At 41.6% G+C, this 27,324-nt stretch overlaps 1 protein-coding gene across 1 annotated transcript in view; it reads right to left on the minus strand.

Annotated features, from left to right (window-relative positions):
* Nucleotides 1-27,324, minus strand: part of LOC306748159 (partitioning defective 3 homolog B-like) — a gene marked incomplete at both ends in the record, with an annotated part of 181,009 nt that overhangs the window by 32,549 nt on the left and 121,136 nt on the right. Inside the window, one exon of the mRNA XM_079231291.1 lies at nt 16,573-16,690. Coding sequence (XP_079087417.1) covers nt 16,573-16,690 — 118 coding nt within the window. The remainder of the gene's footprint in view (nt 1-16,572; nt 16,691-27,324) is intronic.

Here is a 27,324-nt window from a genome sequence, read left to right on the forward strand (position 1 = left end):
CATTTTAGCAGTATGACTCGTTCTTTATCACAAAAAACATTAAGTGAAACTGACTTTCTTTCAGTCAGCATTTTGGACAGCTGTATTGAAATGCCACACTTACATAAGCGGGCCCTCTCTCAGTATCTCAGCATGTGACCGGAGTTTCCTCTTTTCTGTGCAACTCTCACTAAATCTTTCCCTGACACGCACTCTTTAAGATAACACTTTCCCCTCTCAATTGCAGTTTCACTTTGCGTCATTGGCGTGGCATGAAAGCTCATCTTTGCTGTCAGGGAAATACAAGATACGAGTAATAAATGACACAAATGTCTTTATAAACATGTTAGTGACAACGAATTAGTAAAAAGTCTTGTATAAGCGGTGCATGATTGTGCGAAGGTGCAGCATCCATGTGACATCATTACTCCATATGTGTGTACCAACACAAAGATGTCTGTGTGTTTGCCTCTTGGCATCTTACTCAAAGTCATGAGAGCTAAATAGAACTTTAGACTTGAACTTAACCTGAAATTAATTCGGAATTACTTCCAAATTCTAGTCTTCCATGTTCCGTACACGTTGACCCTGTGCAGTGCGGCCCGTCCCGGCTCACATGGAGCAGGAGGCGGGGAACGCCAGCGGCAGGTCACCACGGGGCTAATGCATGCAGCCAATCATGCATTCACACTCACATTCTGCCACGTTGAGAGTTACTCATCTAAAACATTGAAATCTACACAACATCACTTCAGGTGTACAACAGTGAAAGGAACAAGCAGGTTTTGAGGCTCTTCATTACCAAAACATCTCGGCGTGGAGATATTTATAATAGATTGTGCAGTGAGAATCTCATTTCATGCATACTTCAGAGCAGGCGTACGCGTGTTTTCTCAAAGCTGAATGCTCGTGAAATGATGAGGTGGGGTAGAAATATAGAGGGAAAGACATTAGACCTCTCGGTAAGGAGCAGGCATACGTTGGGACATGCAAACGGATGATAATTGGTGTTTGTACATCCAATAGCTGCAGGAGTGGAAAGTGGGCTTGGACGTCCCGTTTCAAAGACATTAGCATCATTTTTGTTATTATAACCCATGCAATGTCTTAGCTAAGGGGAAGCTGATATATATTATGGATATTACACCTATCCTGCAGCTTTGAAGTACTCAACAGGCGAATAAAAGGGCCAGTTTGTGTTCCTGCTCCTCAGCAACTTCCTCTCCCCGCCGTTACAGCACTCTTTTTTCCTCTCCGTATGACTTCCAGGTGACTCTATTTTCCACTTCCTCACTCAGTCTCTATGACATCTAGACTTTCTTAAACCTGCTCTTATTGTGAGACTCACAGACTCTCACTACTGGATGACTCTCAATCTCTCCTCGTCTTTTCCTCTTCAGCTCTCAGTATTTCTTATCTACCACATGACTCACCATATTTCAATGTCAGATATTTCTCTCTCAGAAGCTCGAGAGCTGCATGCTGCTTTAAGAATCGCTGACAATCTCCAAATAGACACACACACACACACACACACACACACACTTCACCCACGCTTGCTCACACACACTGATAAATGCGCATACAGTGTTGCTCACAGGTACACATATTTGACACTTAGAGGTGTGTATGTCCTCAACAACACAGCTGAAACAACAATCTAGAAAAATATTCAACCACATACACACACATACACACGAACAAACAAACACACACACACACACACACACACACACACACACACACACACACACACACACACATACACACACAGCAGTTGGCTATCTATCCTGTCCACAGTGCAGTGGCCAGTGGTGATAACACTCTCCATTGGACCAAAACTCATCACTCTTTACACATAAACCTGGTTGAGGCTTTGTGTGCGTGTGTGTGTGTGTGTGTGTGTGTGTGTGTGTGTGTTTGCCCTTTGGCATCTTTCTCAAAGCCTGAATAAAAGTCATGAGAGCTAAATAGAAGAATCAAGATTTGACAAGATGTAACAACGTCAAGCATTATGCCTGAAAGGAACAGCACAATCGAACAATCGCACACACACACACACACACACACACACACATACACACGGACACACACACACAACCATGGCCACAACCGCAGATAGCTTTTCAAAGAATGTGACCTCTGCAGAGTGAACTGTATTATTAAAACCATTTCGGCCAACAGCACGGCTACAAGAGAGGCTTTCACGCCGGATTAAATGATGATTTCTATTTTTGCATGTGATATTGATACGGCCTTTTGCTGAATATGTTCCAGATGAAAACACGTGCAGGGCTTGTATCGGCACATGTACTGTATGTAGTGTAGACAAAGCATGGCCATCGTGAACAGAAGAATGGTAGGTTCATTGTTTTTTTTGTCTTCGGTAAAGGTCAGGTTTAATATTGTGTTTCCCTGTGTTTGGCACAGCTGTGTCAGATATGGGAGATATGTGATTGAATTAATTAACCACCACACCTTCCTCTTCATAGCCCGTGTCACCCATCTCTTTGCATCTCATACTGCTGCACCCACATGAACCAACACTCTTGAGTTTGACGGGTGGGCTTATTAGTTCTTAAAAGGCGATGAAAAGAAGCACACACGTCTTCTTGTGGTGTGCGATAACTGTAACGCTTCCAAAGCCAGTAGCCCACAGTCAACTTCAATGAGGTTACTGGTTTAGACCCCACATGATGAATGTTGTCACCCACCCTGAGACTCATGAACAAATTACTGAAGTAGTCATGTGGAGACCCAACAACCGGCTGATTCATGAGCAGTTCTGGATCATGACCCGGGCTTCTTGAGTCCAGACTGTAGGGAATGATGCACGTTAAAAACAGATAATAAGTCCTGACATGTTGACTCACCCCTGCTGGATGAGAGAGGACACAAATCACACATGCCAGTGAGGGAGTCTGTGCATGTCTCTCTGTGTGTGTGTGTGTGTCTGTTCTGGCGTAAGTGTCTGATGTATGTTTTCATCCTTCTCTTCCATTGTGTGTGTGTCAGAAGTCCAGCGGTCATCAGACCAGCCAGGCACCAGTCCCAGACAGCGAGGTCAGAGTCATCCACTAATCATATTAACATTCCTTCATAATGACCCAATGCATAACTCCCCCCTTTTTCAGTCTTTTTCTCCCTCCCTCTATCCATCTGCATCACTCATGCTTTCCACTTTCACCCCTCCATTCACGGTCTATATTTCTCTCTCCATCTCATCCACCCCGTCACCTCATTTTCCCTGCTTTGTTTTAACTCGGCTGTCCGTCTCTGACTCTCAACACTTCTCTCATTTGTTGACATTACTCCTGTGTGTGTGTGTGTGTGTGTGTGTGTGTGTGTCTTCTCTCATTTCCCCTCAATAGATTCTACCTCTCGCTTGTGTCCCCTCTTTTCTCTCAACATACCATGTGTTTTCTGCCACTATCTGATCGGCTAGTGGGCCACCAATTTAATCCTGAGGAAACTGAATTATGAGCAATGATGAGCACAGTGTGCAGTGGGTATAGTGTCAAATACATTCACATAGAATACTCATTATTACATCATTATCAAAATCTAGCACCGCTCCACTAAAAGCTTCTTGCAAATATTGAAACAATTATGTTAAAAGATTTGTCTTTATCTTTGATGTTGAACTGAACTGAAAGTTGTATCCCTATTTGACATGAACAGAATCCAAATTTGTAAAAGCGACCATAAGATTGACTTTTACCAGACCGGTCTAGTCAGCTTCACGTTCCCCTTTTTATTAAAAGCTTTCTCAGTCACTTCTCTGTAAACTGTATAGGACCCATAAAGTGCATTAATCTTAATCAGCTCCCAGGTCAGTGACTGTCTGTAACTGTGTTTGAAAGCTTTTTTTTATTTAACATAATCCCAAAACTGGGATTTATTTATTTATTTCTATTATGATTATTTCGTCTCACTTTTCTTATCAGTGTGAAACTAAACTTTTTACAACATTTATATGATGTTTTGAAACTAATTATCTTCGGATTATTTGATTTGATTGTTTCCATCAAAACTGGGCGACCCATGATAATAAGCCTTTTAGGGGTTTAACCACTTTTGCACATTGTGCTTTATTGAATGATCTTTTTTATGTGCTACTAAATAAATCAAATCAAAATGTGAAGTAACACAGTTTGTGTTCTATTGTCTGAGTTCAATTAACCAGAGGACCAGAAGTTTGGGTTTTTGGGGGATGGGGAATTATATGTGACGGACGGTTTTCTTTCTGATGAAAGTGTTTGTTCTTGTGTCAGTGTAATGCTGCTGAAAAGGGTTTAAACAAATCCTGAGGCAATTATTCAACTAACACCAGCTCTTCTGTATTAGTATTAAGAAAACAAATAATGTTTCAGGCAAAAATGGGTTCAGCTTAAAATTGTGACGATTTGCTGCTTTTCTTTGTCATGTAAACCGGATCTCTTTGGGTTTTTAGACTATTAGTCAAACAAAACAGAACATTTAATGATGTCACCTTGAGCTCTGTAAAGTTATGAAATACTTTTTAGAAAGCTTTATGCAGCTTTGGAAAAAAATGATGTATTATTTTAATATATTCATTTATTAACTAAGAAGAAAATCTGCAGCCTTAGTCGTGGCAGTTGTTTAGCACAAGTTTATTTGAAAGGAACATGGTGAAAAAGGAAGGAAAGCAATAAAGTATCATGAAAATAAAACAAAATGAATATAAAAAAACTATCCTTCTTTCTTTCCATATGAATATGCATTTACATTCATAGATTTATTCCAACAGAGTGGGCCATTACTCCTTGGAAGATAACCATCTATTTCTGATCCTAAAAAAACATAAAGAAAAAAGAAGCACAGCTCTGCGGTTAAAGACGTTCAATACTTTGAGGAGAAAAGAAGAACGTGGCAGACGGTTAGATGTGAGCTCCAAGCTTTGTGAAGGACCGCTGCAATTCCATCAGTGCGGTGAGTCTCACGGCGGCAGTGTGTTGCAAGAGTGAGACAGAAGTGTTGCTGTTGTTTTAGGTATTTTATACATGCTTGGATAATGTGTGTGTGTGAGGGGATCTCTATCAGCACCAGGTTTGCTTCCACTCTTCTCCAGCCAAACCAAAGGGAGGCTGTGTGACTTGGCTTCGACCGGCCTGACTCAAAATGGTTATGCATTTGGCTTGATGTTCTGCAGTGGCTCTAGCTGCTTTCATATGAGCCTGAAGCTAACTCCTCTCACACACACACACACACACACACACACACACACACACACACACACATACGTAATGATCCTCGTCTGGGAGCTCCTTCACAGGGTTTTGAGTATTCTTCAAACTGGAATCACTTTTGAGGTTTCTCTGCATTTTCTCAGTTGCCACATGTGCCATTACACCGTCCCACTCCAGCTGACGCTCACGCACACATTAATGCTCACACACACACACACACACACACTATCTTCTTCGGTCAGTCAGTGTGAAGGATTTAACCGTTAATGGCTCCAAATCTTTGACGATGAGCCAGTCCTTAATTGCTCCAGTCAGTCATAACCACTGAACTTTGCTGAAGATTACCTCATGTCTCAGTGTGTGTGTGTGTGTGTGTGTGTGTGAGTTTAGCTCAATGGCACAGTGGTCCAGGGGGACTGAAAAAAGACAGAAAGAGAACGTAGGGGAGAGAGAGGAACAATAAATGTCTGAGCATGAGCGTATCTCCATTATTGACTGAGACACTGAGAGGATGTATATCATATCGGTAGTGTGTGTCTGAGTACGTCTACGCTAGTCCCAGCAGACGCAGCTCTGTGTCTGGGTCCACTGAGTCGGCACTGATCCCATCTTGTCTGACTTGGGGGATTACAACCTCATGACCTGCTGCTGGCCGTGCTCACATACATCAACACACACACACACAGTGATTGAGTCGGGCGGGTGATGTAGATGAAAGGGGGAGGTAAAGAAAGGGAGTAAAAGGCAATAATAACGGACAAGGAAGGATGTTTAGGGAATATTCACAGTAAATGAGTTCTTCCCAGATTTCTATGCAATGCAGAACCTTTCCACTTGAAGAAGCTTTATAAAAGGATCGCACAGCTTCGCTAGAAAGATGCACACTAAAAAGAAAAGCTTGTCAACGACATAATGTCTGCTCTCTAATTGCTTTGCATTCCCTTCTTATTTCCTCCTTCGCGATCCCTCCTGCTCCCTGACTCAGTTGTTCAGGGTAAGCCCAGTTTCCTCTCCGTTCCATTAGATTCAGCACATTTGTACCGTTCCAACGCTCTGCTTGTCCTTATAAGGCCAGAGTGAGAAACAGCCCATGATCACACAGGAAACACTGTCGTCTGACTGCAAAGTATGTATTTGTCTGCAACGAATGTTTGCATGCACATGTGTGTGTGTGTGTGTGTGTTTTTAATGGCGATGGTGTCTGTCATTCCTCCGCCATCTAAGTCATTAAAGCTTCTATATCTCAGTTCTTCGTCCAGTCAGTCATTCTTCTATTGAAGCCAACAAGCGAGGGCACGTTATTTTTACCCCGCTGTTTTCTGGAATAACGCTGATTTGTTAGATGAAACATTTTATGTTGGCACTCTCCAGAGATGCCAAACACTAAACTTTATCTAATTTGAGCAATGGGGAACATTTGCAATGTGATTGAATTCGTAGTCTAACCTGTCAGCAAAGTAAATAAAGGGCCTTTTCTGCAGGAACACTTGGCGAAAGGAACGTCCTCTGTGCCGACAAGTCGCTCTCATGCAATTGAGCCGCTCGTTAAACATAAGTTCATTACACTGAAGCTGCATTCAGACAGAGAGAGCAAAGCAGAGCACATATAGTCTGAGCGCTGGGTTCTCACAGCACTGTGAGAAAATGGGTTTTTCCATTAAAAACCTGTGGTTTAGAGTTTGAACTTGGCAGCGTATGCATGTGTGTGTGTGCACATTTGTGCGTGCATGCGTGTTTTAGGTGTGTTCATGCACTGCATGTCTCAGCATGCTGGGTGACTGCGACCGTTTGCATGTGTATCTATGTGTCTTTGCCCATGTTTAAGCGTGTGCTTCGTTATCTGTGTGTGTGCACGTGATTGATTGTGTGTGTGTGAATACTGATTAAGTATCCCCTTCAAATCATCAGATTAGAAATGCAGTCTGGGTGATGTGGTACAGTATATCCCAGTGAATTTATGGTCACCCAGAGCTGGCATTAATAATGGAGACTGGAGAAATACGGCCTTACTGGGCAGTCTGCATACTGAAAAACAAAACTCTGTACTTTTTCTTCATTTATCAAATTCTCCCTGCCTCATTACACTTGCTCTGACTACATACTGTTTTGTGTGTGATAAGCATGTTTTTCCTCCCATCCTCCTCTATGTTTAAGTGCTTGAACTGTGCCAGGAGGATAAAGTATGTATAAATGGATGGACCTATGAATCATCACAAGCAAACAACAACAGCATTCTATTCCCCCAATGCCATGTTTAATAGAACAATAATGATGCACCTCTTATTGGAGAGCGGGAAACAGGGAGGTTTAGTCAGAGATACAATCCTGAAAGAACAGGAACCAAAGAGAGAGAGAATGGATTTAGTGGGAGTTGGAAAACAGTTTTTTATGTCCAGCACAAACAGCTCTCTTAACACTGTCTGTTATAACAAAGAGCCACATTCAGCTACAAGGTTTACTGCTGTCCCTCTACTTACTGAGGGTTGGGGTCCGATTCCCCGCCTGTCCACCTATACAACACCCAAGGTAGCCCGGCTATTTCAATTTCACAATGGCTGATATCACATGAACGGTTTAGAGGACACGAAGGAAAGGCTTACGTGTGTGTGTGTGTGTGTTTGTGTCACGGAATGAGGTGAGAGCGTGGGCAAAAGGGTTTTGTTTGCCCCAGCATGTCGATAAAATGACAAATACAAAAGGTCTTTCAAGCAGGACTCCATGTTATGGGAAAAAATATCTCATCATAGAGTTTTGTGGCACATTTGTAATGTCTTCATTTACTGCACTCTAAAGGCAGAAGACGTTTTATCCAAGCAGGAATTATTTCCCCGAATAGGTTTTATTACGTGCACTACCAACTACCACCACCGCGGAAAGAAGAGTCATTCTCAGCCTTCGTCGAAAGTGCATTGAATCAAAGCCCAGTTTATATGCAGCGTAACGGCCTCGTCGTCAGCGTTTAACTGTTTGAGGTCTGCAGCACAGACACATCAGCACATTTATCCTGTACTTCAGCTCTGGTATGTTTGGGGGCATTTTCTTTATCATAAGTTTGGTCTTCAGAGAATTACATACAGAGAGACTGACTTTGCCAATGATGCTTATTTACTTTGCTTGGTAAAATCCAACGTGCTTGAAAATCATGAACCATGTACCAACTGCCCTGAATAGTATGTGTGCAGGACAGGAACGCCCCTCTGCTAGATACAGACACTATTAATTATAAACCATGCAATGCAATATATAGGGTGGACCACAATATGCCACAACACTCTTTTCTGTGTGTGTGAGAAATATAGAAAGAGAAAGTACCATGTGAGGAATCAGAGCCCTAACCTTAATTCACCCAGCACTCCAAATAGAGACAGTGGCACTGTTTTATTCTGCTTCTATGGGATGGAAAAACTGTGTTCATTGTTAGTCATGGGTCTCAGTGGGTGATACTCATGACTAATGTACCCACATGCACGCATATTGTGGCAGTAAATTGTGTTATCATTGTGAGAAGGCGCTCTGTCTTTACCCGGGTCAACCCTGTCAGCGGCAGTGAACCACTATTCATGATTTATTTCAACTTGTTCTCCAAAACAGTGTCAAGATCATCGTTAACAGACAATATTAAAATGTAGGCCGACCATTTAGAATGGACGAATGTTTGTGACCTAAGCAGACATCTTCAACAAGATGACGACATGCTGTTGGGTTAATCTGGTGTTGACCGTGATACCCATTCAGATACCGATGTAGCGAGGAACACAGAAACAGCGCCTTGCTTGAGTGGAAAGCGCATTTCATAACTTTTCCAAACGTTTAGAGGATAAGTACACAATGATGTGTGATTGTCTCTCATAGGAGGTCTCCACCTCTGCCTCTGGGTTAAAAAACCCAGAGGTAGTATTTCTTTAAATGCTTCACTTATTCTGTCAAAATTGTTATGGCGATTTACGGTTAGATATAGATATCCAGAGCTGAAACCTTAATGGAGTCCTTAATATATGAGGAAAGATAAATACCAGCAACTGCACGTTGAAGATGTAAGACAACTGGATAAAAGTGAGGAAAGGGAAGACATTTTACATGAGTGTGTTTAAAATGGGCAAAAGGAGTAAAATAGGAATAAGAAAGGTTATGAGAATCACACGCTGGGGTTTTCCCAAATGCTATTGTGAATCAGACAATGGGTCGCCTGTCTCTGGGTGGTAACAGTGACAAGGTTAGAGAGAATATTGGACCCAGTTCAGAGGACTGAAACCTTGAACCAAAAGACAAAGAGAAATACAGAAACACACACACACAGACACACTACAACATGAATACTTGTAAGAACATAAAAGGGACAAACGTCTGCATAAAGCACCGGACCGGACATAGTTCTGACCGTGCAGGGAATTCAGGCTCGATCAACAGGATATGATACAAGTTCCTCTTATAACCGTGCATGGGCAACGTTTGGAGGCGGCACAGATGGGCAGTTCTGCCAGTTTTGTGTCCGGGAGCATTTTTGATCTTTACTGCCAATAACAACCAAACTGAATTCAATCCAGATGTTTCCCTTGACGTGTTGAAGGCAATGGCGACCTCTGCCTTTAAATGTTGCCTGCCCATGATTATCTTCAGAGGAAGAGCTGCTACTGGAACGTCCTTCTTTTTGTTTCATGTTAGCCATAAAACAAGAGTCCGATGTTTCTTCTGTATCAATAACACTCACAAATGTACATATTGTTAAGTGGTTCTGGTTTTGTGGAGGATCTAAAACATACGTAGCCGAAGAAGACAGTATTTGATACCAGAATGACCAGTAGTCAGTCCATGATGGTTCAAGCTGAAGCGTTATAAAGCCCATGAACACGACTGAGGGACTCGACTCTTTGCCAGCCACCAACCTTTTTCTTCTCAATGTCTGCATGCGTGCAAGTCTTTAAGTGAGCAATGGAGAAATGGAATATCAAATTAGTAAATAAAAACCATCTGAGTGCCTGGGTGGAAACTGTTTGCCGTGTTGTCATAGCTTCATTAGACAGAGAGAACTTTCTATAGGCTGGGAAAAAAAGGACTGCAGGGAACACGCAAACACATCCGTACAGTATCAGGAGTGCATTGGTAAAACAATTCAGACAGGGACGTTTTATTTTTCCAAAACCCCAAATATGTTCTATTCTACAGTCTATTGTGTTTTTTTCCACAGTCTAAAGACATGCAATTTTGATCAAATGGAAAATTCCCTGCAGGAATGTAAGAATATGAAAGTGAAAGACCTAGCAACCTAGCACATCCCCTCTTGCCCAATGCATGCTGGGATTGGTTTTGAAGGAATCAAGTACCGATAGATGGATTGATGAATGAATGGATGGAAAAACTAAATAAATAGTTAACCAATTAAATTACAAATTCATGCACTTAATACCCGCACTGACGTAGACACTGTTCTTCAGCATACTGGCACACAGGGGTGCTGTATAGCATAAATATAGGCATTACACTCCATGATGTCACCCAGCATAATAATCATTTACATCATCAGGATTGGGCACCAATCTATACCTGCAGTCAACCTAAATACATGTGGTTGATCAGATCAATGTGGAAATGTGAGAGAGAAAATACAACTTTCAGTCTGCCATGGGTCGGCATAGAAACATTTAGCTAATGATTAGCTAACAAACCAAAATAGAAGAGATTCTTAATAAAAGGCAAAACCTCAATATGAAATCCTGTTTACCTTGTTCAAAGACAATACAAAAACTCAACTTCGACTTTGCTTTGTGTCACCGGTTTCCATTTAAAATGACTTTGAGGCTGTAACAGTTGCTTTTTTTTACCAAAACCCACAGGCGAATAAACGGCCTCCTTCGCTATGCGCCATTTAATGGAGAGCAAGTGTTACAGACAAACCCCTTTCTTTACCGGACACTGGCGCTGTAAGATTTAAAAAGTGTGTGTATGCGTGTGTTGTAGCAGTGGAGGGAAGAGGAGGACTCAAACTAAAACAATCACAGATATGGGGACAGAGGAGAGCAGAAAGGTGGATGACAGATTGTCTGGTTTGACGTCTCAACCGTAACTCCTTGAGGATGGAGAAAAAAAAGGAGTTATCCTCTGTTCAAGCTGACGTAAGCTATATGTACAATAATAACTTTAGAGAAAGTCTCCACAGAAAATAGCTTCTTATCGCAAAAAAAAATCAAATAAATGCTGTAAGGCAAGGTGATACTATGACATGATACATCCGCCGATCAGGTTAGCTCAAAATATATTATGTGAAAAGCAAAAATATATTCCACTCACATGACATTATGGTTGGCTCAAAGGCAAGACTAGAGAAAACGTTCAAACATTAGCTCTACAGTCTGACAGCTGACACCACTTCCACTCAGCTTTAGTTTTGGAGCAGTAAGCATGAGCGATTTCTAAAATAACAGGGATTAGACGGAGGACATGGACAGGAAGATGAAGATAAGGGTGTGTATTATAGAGGCAGATAAACAGATGTATCATTGTCTTGTCTTAACTTGACTCCTATTGGTTGGAATTGGAACAAAACACTTTAATCCGCCTAAAGAGCGGACACATTTGTGCTCGTCTGTCTGATGCTTGTGGGCATGGTGTTGACTGGGACTCGGGCCGCTAAAAGGCTCTTTTAACTCAGAAATGTGCTCCAGGTACACCATGAAAAGGGCACATTTTAGAGAGTGGGCAGAATGGAGATAAGTATGTAATGCGGTCCGAGCCTTTGTCTTAATGGACCGAAAGTTGCATATGCTTTCAAACTCCTATTTAAAGCAGAATGTTACCAAATGCTGGAATACAGGTTAGTGAAACAAAGAGGAATATAACCAGCAGCTTGTTTCATTAACACCGTACTGATGAACGACTCTTGCTGATGTGAAGGACTCGTAATCTACGATGGCAGCAGGCCTGTACAGGCCCACGAGACTAAGGGGAGTTTCTGGTTGTAGAGTTTCTAGCACTTTCCTTGAAAAACAGTGAACGCACATTAAGTTACGGTATTAAATGACATGGAGCGGGAAGGTCCGCGGCTAAGAATATTCAATTTTCTATTTTGGAGGTCAATAATTTACCAACTGTAGCTTCATGGTCGCCAATAAAAATGTGTTTGCTGAATGATCATCTTCCAAACAGAAAATACCCCAATAGATGCATTTTTTGATTTCATTTTTTTCAACATTTGAAAACATCACATCATTTTCCATGCTTTCCTGGAGATCCCTGACCTGTGTGAGACAGCCGTGCCCTCAGCCTACGGACAAATAATTAGCATTATAAAGTTGGTAGAAAGTGAAGTTCATATCTCCACACTAACTAAGAGAAATCTAGATGCAAAAGCTAACATCTCTCGACGTACACTATCAAGATGGCCATGTGCAAAGCCCTTTGTCTCCAACTGCTCTTGTGGCTACTCCGCCGTGAGGCTGTACTGAACAGCCTCAGGCATCTTTAAAACATAAAGAATAAAGGTGCAACAATGAGCAGAGGCCCAGAAACCTCTTCACAGGATAAACACAAGGCAAGGGCATGGGTTGACTCAAAACCAAAGTCAGCAGACAGCAGCACTACCTCAGCATATTATAAATCAGAGCCCAGAACACAATGCCCTTAGTAATGACTGCATGTAAATGGACGCACACGTTTAAGCCCAAAGTACAGAAGAAACAAGATACAGGCTTTTCATTAATTTAATCCGATAATAAAGGCTGTGTCACACCGCCCACTGCAACAATTGGCTTCCAGGCCCTCACTGTAGGAATCGTGCATGCATGTGTGCACGTGAATGTGACAACAGCGCCCTGTTGGTTTAGTTCCCCTCTCCTTGGGAGAAAGTCAGTTGATGTCTTCCAAAATACACCCGCCCACCCACAAGCACACAATGTGGTGTGGCTTTTGTTGCTTGATAATTGATTTTAGGCAAACATACTTTTGCTAGCGGAGACAGCTAACCCATAACCATGAATCAATGAGATGGTAATGGATCTATGGGGAGAAAAACACCCTCAGTATACTGTGGCAACATTGCATGAGGTGCTCTCTCTCTCCCTCCCTCTCTTTTTTGTCCCCCTCTTTCCCTCTTTACACTTAAGTTCCCATTGCTTTTACTTTTCAGCCAATCCTAAACAAAAACAATATATATCTTTAGGAGAAACAAACAAACCAATAAAAGTGAAATTGAAGAAGTTTGCTGTCGGCTCACTTCCATAACCATTACTTCTCCCCTACACTTCCCACAGAAAGCCAGTCAGGTAAATAATCACCTTTGCTTTAATTAATAAATGCATCATCCTTAATGAGAGGGGCTTGTTATGCACTGTGGCAACTGCTACTGCTCTGTTTTTCTTTTGATTCTTTTTTTCCCCTTTTCCCTTTCCCTTTTTTTCAACTTTCAAACTTCAAACTTAATTTCCACCTCTGAAGCATGCTAATTGCTTACCCTCTCAGCTTTATAAACAACAACAAAGTTTTCTCATTTGGAGGCAGAGAACGGTGTAATGTGCGGCTATCGATCGCACGGGGAAAAGAGATTGCCCCTGGCTGGTCACAAACCAAAGGACTTTAAGATCGAAATTAAAGTGGTCGAGGTATAAATTTGGATAAACACTCAGTGTGGAAACAATGACAAAAGATCTGAATCATCTGATGTTGATTTCACTATTTTGTTACTAAAAACCGCAGGACAGAATGCATGTAAAATAAACTGCTGAATAGGGCTGATTATTATATATATATATATATATATATATATATATATATATATATATATATATATATATATATATATATACACACACTATATATGCTATTTTCTAACATTTTATAGTCCAAACGATTGACCAAGAAATTAATTTGGAGATTAAGTGGTAACAAAAATAATCATATACATATATATATATATATATATATATATACATACATATATATACATACATATATATATATATATATATACATATATATATATATATATATATATATATATATATATACATATATATATATATACATATATACGTATATATATACTGTTATACCTGTTTATATACTGTTATACCTGTTTTTATATATATATATATATATATATATATATACGTATATATATATATATATATACGTATATATATACGTATATATATATATATATATATATATATATATATGTATTATTTATTTTTATAAACATATCCATCACAATATCATGGAAATAAATAGTGTAAAACCCAAATATATATATTTCTCTATCACATAACACAGGAAAGAAAATTGATTTAATTGCTTAATTGATTTTCAAAAAGTTGTTGATTCACGACCAAAGTGTAAGAAATTGTTTAATATTAATGTAATATTTTATTCTAAGTTCAATTTAAGTCGCCATGTCACCGGTTCCTATCACTTAAAGTGCATAGAAAACCTGTACGTTCACATTTAGAAGGTTCCAAAACATAGCAGGAAGTTAGTTCCAATTTCATAATTCACGATACACAATTTGAACATGGATTTTTTTTTCACACTGCAGCATTATCAGGCAATTTTTGTAATGTTCCCGGGAAGACACTATTCTTGGCACATACGGTACCGCCAGGCTTTCAGAGTTTTGGCTTCAACTTGATACCAAAGTACGTGTTCTCCTGAGATCCCTATATTATACAGGTCTTCATTTCATTACATCCTTATTACTATAATGCTTTCCCCCCTTGGTTTAATCATGCTGGGTAAACCTCAGCTGCAAACTATATGTCATTAAACCTGTTGAGGCCTCTTTATACGGCCTGGCACCTGGCAACATTATTGAACTGTTAAATCTGAGCTCCTCCAATAATTCCCTTTGAGCTATTCCTCAGTCAAGGCTCAAGCCCACGGGTGAGCGAGCCTTGTCCTTTAGGGCTTTACGCCCTGGAATGACATGCCTGAGGAGATCTTACTCTCTATTTAGCTTTTCCTGATGAGATTTGACAGCATCCTGGTTCAGAGCCAGGATCACGGTGCAGTGGTTAAACTAGGATGTGCTGCATTAAAACCTGTACATTTGTCATAGCAGATTAATTTCAGCTCCGTCGGGGAGACTCATTTCGGTTTGCTCAGGCTGATTTTACTTTTTCCTTAAAGAGCTGTAAAGAGCCCAGCTGAAATGTCAGCGCAACAGGAGGAGACAAGGGGAGATCCAGGAGGCACCTGGCAGTTGGTTTTGAAGCGAGACTGAAAGAGAGCGAGCATCATGTGTGTTCTGAAAAGACAAACTTTACCCCGTGATACCTTTACTGCGTCTCTGAGAAAGGACTGAATCAAATTTGTTTTCATTAACGGGAAGGTTCCTGAAAGGGAAAAACCATTAAGTCGCTCTCTGTCCAAACAAGTAGCCTGGACTCGCCTGCACTACTGTGTATACCTACGGAGATTTAATATTCACTAACAATAACCATTAATACACATTCTACATTTCCATGACGTCAACTCCCAGTTAACAGAGAGCTCTTCTGCCCTTGTGTACCTGTAAAATGACAGATGGAAGCTTTGGATCGGTAAACAGTGTCTGAAAAAGTCAACAGCGGGACAAACGGTTTGGCAGAGCCTTAACAAACCTGTAATAAGTCACTGGCCTGAGGCTGAGCTGCTAACGTTTGACAGGTTTTGCGATTCACCAGCTCTGTTAACATTGTAACCTATAAAAAATACATCCTAGACCGAAGGTTTGAAGAATCATACTCTCAAGTATGTGGGTTCGATAGCGCGAACAGCGAAAGCAAAAGGAAACGTTTGGCAGCTCGGAAGAAGAGACATATTGTCGGTCTCTGATTGACAAAGAGATATGCCAAAAATACTGGCACTGTGAAAAAATCGGATCTGCAGAAACATATTTGAAACACTGGAGCCTCCATTTGCTTAGCAACAGACTGCTAACAAAGTCATTGCCGGCTGACTCCTGGTACGAGTGTGGGTGGTGATTAATAATGCACCTGTTATTGCGGACGTTTTTTATTTATTTTGTAAGCTTCTTCCAGCATGACTCCTCCAGTCTGGGCGGTGATTATGATTCTGTGATTTGAAAACCGCTACCTGCAGGATGACAAGTGATTCAAACCTCCACTTATCTCCTTTGTGCGTGCATCATCAGTGGGAAGCGGAGTGAATCGGTCCGATCGGCTCGATGCCCACAGGAGACGCTCACGCCACAGAGCGCCCTGCGACCGAGAGCTACAAACGCGATAAGGCAGTGAGGAGTCTGATAAGAAATGTGGAGTACACGTAAACACATGCCCGGTGATGGACAGACTGATGAGAGGTTGCACTAGTGTAAGAACAGACAGTGCTTTGGATTAAGAGATCATGAGGCTGGTTTCGGGTCAGTGGAAACTAAGTGTGTGTCTGCGCTCCTCACCCTTGGCGCTTCGTTTTCATGTCCTCTGCGCCGTGGGTCCGGCTCTTCGTAAGGTGGCACTATTCCTTCTCTCCTTGCCTGCTGGTATTCTCTTCGTAGCTGCTGGATCCTGTCCACACTGACACACACAAGCACAAACACAAGCCGAGTTAATTAAGCTTTTACACCTCGAAAAGGTCTTTACACGCCGGGGGCATGATGAATAAATGACATGGAAACTGCAACCCCCTCCCACCCCCCATGTCACAGTCGGGATTCAGGATCTTGAGATCAAGCACAGCGTGTTCAACGACGAATCAGTATCATTATATTATAAAAAAAACTATGTATTTATATGTAATGGCCAACCAACCAATTATTATGATGAGCCTGTAGAAGGCTACCGTTTATTCAAACAGTGATTTTACCCACAACCGCCGCCTGCAGAGGTTTGACTGCAGTGATACAGAGTAGACACTCTCCTGTGTACATGCATACACACACACACACACACACACACACACACACACACACACACAGAAGCTCTTGATCATTCTGACTGCCTTCATCTATATCTGTTTTTCCACCTTTTTGCTTTTTCTCTTGCAAAAGGCAAGAAAACAAAAATATCAATCACATGAATATTCGTTCTCTCTGTCAACAGCGGAGAAAACGACAGCATATCAACAGTGACCCCTGGGCACCCTTGCGAGTCACGTACAAACACATCCACACACCCACACATAATGGAAATGTGGAAAGTCACATCATACACATATTCAACATTATAACTGCAGTGTGCAATTTCATGAACCTGATTGATGGAAGGAGGACAAATGTATTGATGCACCATCAGGCGATTTATGGAAAGTCAGAGAAATAGCAACACACCTTCTTCCCCGTCTCCGTGCGAACAACACCGTGCCTTCTGAGGGTTGCATTTCCAGGACTCAGCATGCGACCCATAATGTCATTTTTGAGGGTATTTGTTTCTGTTACACTAGAAATCCACGGCCAAAAACAATAGCAAGTGAATATTCTATCTCTTTGTCCAGGTAACTTTAGGAAAATACTCAAGAACGTCTTCATAGCAGTCGTGTTTCTCTCCAACAAATAAGATAAAAGATATAAGAAAAAAACTAACGCAATAAAGCACACTGAGGTCCATGGAGACACAGTGACATTTAACAGAACTACATCGTAAACGCTCCAGAAGCTAATAACGACAACATGCTAGACAACAAAGTGGCGCATTCAAGTTGCTAGCAGATTAGCGAGCAAAGAGCTGCTTTCAATATTTCATTGAATTGTTTTCTTCTTTACGACAATAATAACTATCACAGTAAAGGCTGCTGAATTAAGCTGATTACAATTAAAGATAATTAATTCATACAAAATGCAAAACCCTCATCAACAAAACACATTTAAATATAGCTCAACCTTTGCCTTCAAAATGACATTCATTTGACGTTGAAAATCAAACTCTTTTCAGAAATAATTTATTTATAATTCTCGACCCCCATTATTTCTTCAGCTGCTCTTATTTTGCTCTCGACCCTTCGTTCCACTTCCTCCCACTGAAATCATTAACTCAAATCTGTGTATCTTTATTTTGTTATGTTGATTTGTGTTAGTATGTATGACTGACTGTATAATGCACTACCTATGCATTCTCTTTTTTTCCGATTTGAAATTCACTGCAGGAATGGGAGTAACATTAGACTGAGATAAGTTATCTATGTACAGCACATACTGTGCAGAGGAAATACATTAGTGTGTGTGTTCACATGTGGGTGTATCTGTGGTCCATATTCTAGCCTATAGGAGTAAGAGAGCTGTGTCAGCAGCAACACAGAGTGGACTCGGAGCTGAGTGACATCACGTGCTTGACTCTCCTCTCGCCTTTGGATGTGGAACCTTTTGTGTGGATGTCCGATCGCCGCCGATGATGAATGTAGTCGATTGAACCCAATACATTCCTCAGTGTGTGCCTGTATTCACCGGGAAAGCTGAGCCAGCAGCTGCTAGGTTTGACGTGACAGTGACGTAGTCGGTGGCGAGGAAGAACTACGGGCTATTTCAGCCAGGGGCTCTAGAGATGCCGCTCAAAAACAGAACTCCCTCGCTCTCTCCGCTTGTATTGAAAGCTAGTATACGTTTCAAACACGGCATCCAGAAATATAGTGCGCAGGATGTTATGGGCGAGGATACGTTTTACAGTGTTTTTGGTTGACACAGATATTAGGTTTGACTTATTTGAGCCGGAGCATACGGCACAAAGAAATGGGCTCGTGCTCAAACTGCCCGCCGATGCCAACAGAAATGGGATCACTCTGCTGCAATGAATGTCAGTTCGTGTCGCTGTCGCCGATGCCAGCCCCCGGGCGGCTTGTGTAAGCGCTCAAGTTTTACTCCCCACTTGGTCAGAGCTGTGCCAAGCATATTCATCAGGATCCCGGAGGTAAACTGAGTTTTTTTTTTTTTTTTACTTAATAAAAAGACAATACATAGACATAACATCAAGAGGACGACAAAACAGTGAGACACAAGCCGGCAAAACATCATATATTCAAGTACGGTGTGTGGTATAGAAGGACGTTGTGTGTGTCCGTGTGCGTTTGTGTGTGTGTGTGTGTGCGTGTTTATTATTTCATCTAAAAATAAAAAATAAAATCAAAAACAAAAAAATAAAGTATAAATAAGAGCAGATGTATGTGCGTAAGCGTGTCTGCATGTACGTGGGTTACAACTGTGTTTCAGGCTAAAAAAGACAAAAATATGGATATTAATAGAATGAGTCAAGTTTGTAAAAACAGAGTGAAGGATGACCAGATGGGGTGGTGTTCTGTTGTATTGTAAATGATGGAGGGGGTTAGATTTTCCATTGAAATGTATTCGATCATTAGGTTTTTCCAGTGCGTGATATGTATGTTATTCCTCAATTTCCAGTTCATGAGGATAGTTTTCTTGGCGATAGTGAAGGCCACGAGGAGTAATTGGCGGTTTGTTTTGCAGAGGGTTTTTGTTGAAATGTCTCCTAGTAAGCACAGTGAAGGGGACGTCGCAGCCCAGGACGATAGACAGCGAGTGAGTTTTTCTGTCACCGGACGCCATTGTAAGCTATTTTGTTGCGTTGCCTCTTTTGCAAAATGCTTTTGGGGGCTTTGTGTGTGACAGATACAAACGAAGGAGTGAAGCTGTAACGCGTGCTGCCGTAAACGATGTGGAAATGAAACAGTTGATGCTGTTTTTGCTCATGCCGGTTCGGACTGCGGAGCCTCTGTGTGTTTTATCAAGTACGTCCATGTCAATGAGGAAGGCAGAGAAACACCTGAGGCACGCTGGCAGCTCATCACAAGTGTATCACATAGACAGAAATAAACACTCACATTCATAGGAAATCAATTCATATCCCTCTTCTTCCCTTTCCTCTCGCCTCACCTTCTGACCCCCCCCCCCCCCCCCCCCACCCCCCCCCCACCCCCTCTCCTCTTTCTGATTGTATGTTCTCATGGAAAGAAGTAGATACCTAAAAACAGATTTCTCAACAACATGTTTTACATGAAGCATAGAGTGGACGTCTCTCAACACTCTTGGTGTCTGTGTTTTTACTTGTTTTCACGTGTTTTCTGAGTCATGAGTGGCACCCCTTTCTCTTTTATTAGCGCCATTCCACATATGAATTGGAAATTAGGGAGAAGGTTAAAGGGGAGAAATAAAACAAAGTGTGATTGCATATCGATGGACAAAGTGCAAAACCTCCTATCTGCAAAATTATCCAGGAAAAGTGGGCAAAACCCTCTTATCTGCACTTTTTGTGTTTTTCTTTTCTTTTTTTGTATTTTGCATTATGTGTTTGGTATCCTTAACAAATAGCATTCTGCAAGAAAATGTTTTGCTCTTCGGCCATCGATATGAAGCCGGAAGAGACGAGAGGATTTAAAAAGACGTTGGTAAAATGTGTTCTGTTGCATTCTATTCCTGCATTGTTCTGTGCTTTGGTTCGCTCTCCTCTGTGCTCTTTGGCTGCGCTGTTTCATGTGTATGCATCACAGTAGGAATGATTTGTGTCACACCTCACACACACATAAATACTTTTACACACACACACCTACACTCCTCTCATATTATTGACAGAGGGCCCGGGAGAATAGGGTGGTAAAATGTACACAACATTTATTTTCTGTCCACAGTCAGCATGCACGCAAATCTACCCCCCCCCCCCCCCCCCCCCCCCCCTCCACCCCCCCCCCCCCCACCCCCCCCCACACACACACACACACACACACACACACACACACACACACACAGGGCACTTCATAAGATTTATGACCCGGCATAAAAGTAAGAGGGCGGGCTCAATCATAAATAAATATGATAAACAAAGACATAACACAACACATCACACAAAGATACAAACACAGTTATGCAAATAGTTCCATGACCACAGACGGAGAAAGCTATTGATGAGAGAAACACGTAAGCTATAAAAGAAAAGCAGAGTTGTATGACATCACTTTTTAACTACCTCGTGGTCATTAAACCCCAATAGAGGTGGCTCATATTGTGTGTGATCCAGGACATTATGACTCAATACTAAAAAAATCTTTGCCATTAAAGTGCTTTTTTTCTACTTCAATCTCTCATCAGGAATAACTATGGCATTCATTTTGGAATATTTGAGCATTATATTAAGGCCAAAAATAATAAGTACGTATGTATAAAGCTTGCATGTTTCAAAATAAAAGCATAGACCTGAGCGTTAGTCCACTCCTCTGTCTCGTTCTCTCTTTCTCACACACACACACACACACACACACACACACACACACACACACACACACACACACACACACACACACACACAATCAATCTCCTGCTCCAGCTCTGCCACACCAATAATAATTCTATAAATGTTTAAAATCAGAATCAGAAACCCGGCAGAGCTGTTAATAATGCTGCCATTAATAATTAAGACTTCTGTTCCATTAATAACATGGTGAGATATGGTCTAAAATATATCAATGTCCACAGCAAAGGGATATGTCCTTGTCATTAAAGCCTGTAAATATTTACTAGCCTGGTTAAAGAAGGTGCACTTTCTGCTCTTAATCTTTGTCACAAAATCTGAGAGTCCACCGCTGAAGCCAGGAAAAAGTGAGCCATGGGATCAAAGGTCGCGTTTAACATTCATTTTTCATGACGTGATGCGAAATCAGTCAAATCCTGTACAATCCATTTAGGAAAAACAACGTTGAATACTTCGAAAGATGCTTTATTTATTTACACTCTACGCCACACTAAAGGCATTATGAGCTTAATAACCTAATAACCACATCAATAATGTAAATCCATTACCAACACCAGTGCTGGTATCTAAAGGGAAATCTACCTGGACATCTATAGGTATTTTTAATAAATGTGACAAGGGATGTATAGAAGAAAGAGGGACAGAAAAAGATGGACACACGAGACAAAGGGCGAGACAAAGAAAGAGAGAAAGGGCGGGTCGCGCACCTTTTCTTAGCGCTCTCTAACAGATGACTTTGAGCTGAAAGGTTCCATAAATCTGACACAAAATGGCTCTAGTGCAGTCTGCCACACGAGCAGCATCACACACACATAAGCTCCTGGACTCACACTCACACACACACACACACACACACACACACACACACACACACACACACACACACAGACACAGGTGATGTATGGTCTCCTCTTAGATGTGGCACAGGGGGAATATGTCATTCAGACCCTCAGCTCAGTCTGATTTATCACATGTCTGCAAATGTGTGTATGTGAGCTTGTGTGTGTGTTAGTATGTGTGTAGAAAGACCAGAAACTAGTGAGATTCTGTTGACATCTCTTGGATGGATTGAGTGCTAAAATTCAGTATCAGAGTGAGTGAAATTGTACTTTACTTTACAAATATTCCGATGTGCGCTTGAGAGAGACAAAGACAAAGACAAAGAAAAGGATTTCTAAAAGATGCTAACCGCTGGCAGAGCTCTTGACCTTCTGAAAAAAAAAAAGCAAAGAAGTAAAGTGGGATTTCCTTTCATTAGCACGGACACAAAGTCATGATAGCCATTTGGAAAAAATCAATGAAAGCTTGAAAACATAAACTGCAATTGATTTAAAAAAAGCTTAAGAGATGGTCCACGCTTTATATAAATGGAAAAGAGGAAATTTTGGTTTTTTTGCATCCCGCTGATGCTAATCAATGCAGCAAAACAATAACTGTTGCTTTAGAAATGTCAGAGTAATAAATGACTGTCTTTACCCTTTTCAAGGCAACAATAAATGGACATTGACTCCCTGTGAGATGTGATGAAGCAGGAACCTGAAGACCTTTTTAACCAATAGTACGGATTAGGTGAATTAATCTAAATTATACATCAATTAAATACAACTATATAATTCAGTCAGCATAGTAACTATTTGAACTCACAAATGAATAGTCTAATAAGCGTGACAGTTGTAGTATTTTTAGGCAACGGTACGGTATCGTCTCTCGGCAGTCGATAAATGTGAGGGAACACAACAGAGGAAACGGAGCCGACTGAAAGTGACAAGAGGGAGCCGTTGTCTCTCCCTCGTTCCACGCGACCACGAATGCGTGCTGGTCTGTGTGTGTGTGTGTGTGTGTGTGTTCTCCCCCGAGTCCAGCTGTTGAGTCGAGGATCGTTATCAGCTGTGTCTGACGAGGATCAGCTACATCACAACAGCGGACACAGGTCAATGGTCCCCCCTCCCTCTCCTAGTATCTAGTATCTGTGTTTCACTCGGCAGCTTGCCCTCACTTGTCACACACACGCACACACACACACACACACACAGAGGATTACTTGCTAGTAACAAAAACAGCTGAATCAATGCGATTAATTGTCCGTCATGTGTTGACACGGGTGCGAGTCTTCTTTATATTATACGTTCGGTCATGTTGACATTTCTAGGATGCATCGGATTTTGCCCTCCGGCGCTTCCCGTTACTGTGACTCACTTAGTGCGGCGGATATTCACGGCTCTGTCACTCTTTTCTCCACAATCTATTTCCAATTCCTCCATTCATCCTTTTTTTTCCCCCCCACGCTCCTCGCCTCGTTCTACCCGGCACAATTTATGCAGGTAATCATCTCTGCCGTCATCCCTTCCCTCCCACTCCATCGTAATCTCTTCATCATCTGCCCATCTCCATCTCCTCCGCCCGGCCTCCGTCTCCCCTCCCTCCACATCTACCTCGCCTCGCTCTTCATCGTCACCTTCCTCCTAATCTCCCAAGGCTGTGCTAGGCTCTAATTAGCCGACGTCTCCGCTAATGAAGTCTGACAACAAAAGATCACCGATGCTGGCAGGTGGGTCGGGAGGCAGAAAGAAAGGGGCAAGTATGGCGAGAGAGAGAGAGAGAGAGAGAGAGAGAAACAGTAGCACTGTGCGGTTGTGTGTGTGGAGCGTATGTGCTGTCAGGTTGCTCTCTTTTTCCTCGACAGGCTAACAGGAAGTGACACGTGTTTTTAAAATGCAGCTGACAGGATATGACACATCTCTTTACGCGGCGGCGTCAGAGCACGGGGAGTAATTAGTGCTCCATCGACTGCCGTGACATCAATCAGACTGTCTAAACGCCGGCGTGTGCTAGAGAGACACTCACAGTGGCAGAGAGGGCTGGCACCCAATCCTCACCATAATCAGTGTGCGCGTATTGCAGAGATTGGAAATTGCCTGGCATAACATTATTTCGACAAGCCTTCTGTGTGTGTGTGTGTGTGTGTGTGTGTGTGTGTGTGTGAGACAGACAGAGAGAGAGAAGCATCGCTACAGGTGGTAAACTGGTTGCCATAAAATCATGTAGGCAGGCTGTCTGGCTCAACATTCCCCTTTGACTTTAACAGCCATGTGTGTGTGTGTGTGTGTGTGTGTGTGTGGCTGGAGGCCAATTTTCCTAAAGCCTCTGCCAAGCACAATAGCTGTGGATGGCATCTCTCTAAAGCTGGTTGTATACCTGACACGAGGGGTTAACGGCTGTCCTGTTTGAGTTACCATTGATTCGTATATTTCAGTGTTATATTTAACTGGTTATATGTTGGATTTAATTTCCCCGTCCATAAAAAGATGAGATGCTACATTTGCAGGGCATTGTTTGTCACAACGCTGAGAACAGTTTTGGTGAGTTTAGATATATACATCACTTTACTGTGGCCTTTAAAACCTCGACAGCATGTTACGATATAAAAAATGTATGACGGAATATAACCTGACATCACAATATCGATTTAATATCAATTAGTGGAGTCACGGACTTGTCGATCCGTGTTCTGCACTGATCTCCCCTCGTGGTTTGGCACGCATGTGAACCGCAGATTAATTACACAGTTTAACTAAATGATATACTAGAATTAATTGTATTGATGTTCGTCATGCGATATGGAAATCATCATGTCTGCTTTCTGTTTGCCGATCTGTGTGGAAATTGACAGGAGGAGAGCTAGTAACGTTAGCAGCAGCGCTAACGGCTCTGGGACAAAGGTTGCATTCAGTTGCATTGTAAAGTGTTCAGATAAAATGAGTATTGGGCGAAGGTACATTATAACGTTATTGTGATGCATTCACATGCAGTCGTAAAATGTAGTGTTGGTGAGAAACTTGAATAAATCCAGTTGTTGGTCAGAGATGTTTTCACAGCAGCATAATTAGATATTACCGATGGAATAATCACTTGTTTAACTTCCGAACAATAGCTCTGAGCAGCTTAAAATACAGTCTTAAAACTGTTACTAAAAAGATTTGTTTTAATCAATAAAAATACAATATGTTTTTCCCTTATCATTTGAATTGTGTGTTTTTACAACAACAACAACAAAACACTAAACTATAACAAAAAAGTAAAAGGATAACATCTATAATTTCTGATGGTTTACACAGTCTGGAGCCTTGTAGACCAGCTGTTATAACCAAACAACACAGAAAGGGATCTGTTAGCCAGTGTGGTCATCAATGATCGTGAATTAGTGTGTGATGTTCCCTTGTGTACGTGAGACAATCAGAACTGTGACTTCTCTGATCCGTTGCGCCCGTCACATCTATATATTGCTCTTCCCTCGTCACATCCATGTATTACTTTCGTCTCCATTGCTGAAAGTGTTACCGGACACTTTACACCTCACTGTAGCTTCACTAAGAGTCGCTCCAATTACCCCAGAAGGTTTAAAGAGTCACTCTCGCTGACCTTTACTTCACATGACTTCATCTCTCCCGGGCTCTCTGTCAAAAACATGTTTTTTTTGGCTGGTTTTACAAATATTTTCTGGCCATGTGGACTCAACTAGGGTAGTTTTGTTAGATTTAATATAAGATTTAATAATTGAATATATTTAAATTAAACAAAACCACCCACCTCTTTCATCTTAATCAGAATAATTTCACCCAACCTCAACATAATAACTGATCTTAAACCTTCCCAAAAAGCTATAATCGTTTAATCGTCATCCTTTAACATGAGTTTCAATGTATCTACAAAAGGTGTGGTGAGGTATGAACATATATGTTGTTTTGGCTGTCTGTTAAAGAATTATTGCACACAAAAAACATACTGCATGAACTAAGGTATGAGACGAATGAATAAAGGAACAACAAATATCGATATAGATGGAAATAACAAGAAAGCTTTGACCCTGTGTTCCTTTTGTGTGAAACTTTGAACGTGCCCATCTGTTCGTGTGTGTCCTCTGAAGAGAGGCTACGTGCTCGCGTGGCCTTTTACCGCGTTCGTGCTCCATCGCGGGCGGATGTCCTTTACATGGAATTTATTTTTCATTGAGAAGTACTTGGCAAATACGAGAGGCGGACTTCATAAATGAGAGGAAGAGAGTGCAACAGGGGAGGAAGAGAGACCCAGAACGGGTGTATTGAAGGAAAGAGAGCAAGGGGGAGGAAGGGACGGAGCGGAGGAGTGCCTCTTGAGAGCTTTCTCTTATTAGCCGGGTTGAATCATGTGCTTTGAGTCCGCAAAACACGCACTCTGGGTCTTTTCTCGTTTTGCTCTTCATCAACCCCCCCACTCCTCTTCTCGTTCCTCTCATTTAGTCCTCTACACATTCTTTACTCTCAGCATCTCAGTTCCCCTTTCTTTTTTTCTTCTAATTCCCCATCTCCCTTTCTCCATCTAATTTGCCCTTTTATAGTCCTGGACATTTACTGAGCCACTCCTCCTCCTCCGTGCATGTCCTCACTTCGTCCACCTCGTTCCCCATCTCATCTGTTGAATTATCCTAAAACATCCACTCGGTTTATCTCCCCCCCCCTGAATCCCTTGCTTCCTCTTCTTTTCTCCCATTTTTTCTTCACTAGTTGATCCTCTTTTCTCATTACTGCAATTACGTGAGTCCACTAATGTCTCCTTTCAGCCACAGAGTGTAGTCCCTCTATTCTCCAAATCATCCTCATCTCTTACTTTTTTTTTCTTCTTTTCACTCTAAACATCCACTAACCCTCAACCATTTTTCTCCCAAATCTCTCCAGCTCGCTCCTCTTCTCTTTTCATTCTGTTCTTTTGTCCATTTCCCCTATTTTCCCTCACCTTTATCCTCCACTCTCTCTACTCTGTATCCCTCTCTTCCTGCTTTCAGAAAGAAATCCCCCATTTTCGTTAACATTTCCTTCTGCTAATTTATTCCTTTAGCCCCAAACACTTGTTCTGGCTCTTTCTTCTCCATACCTCTCTTCTGTTTCACCCCTTCCCCGTTTTCTTTCTTTCTTCAACTCCCCTTCCTC

This window comes from Taurulus bubalis (genome assembly GCF_910589615.1).
Source record: "Taurulus bubalis genome assembly, chromosome: 15".
Lineage (NCBI taxonomy): Eukaryota > Metazoa > Chordata > Actinopteri > Perciformes > Cottidae > Taurulus > Taurulus bubalis.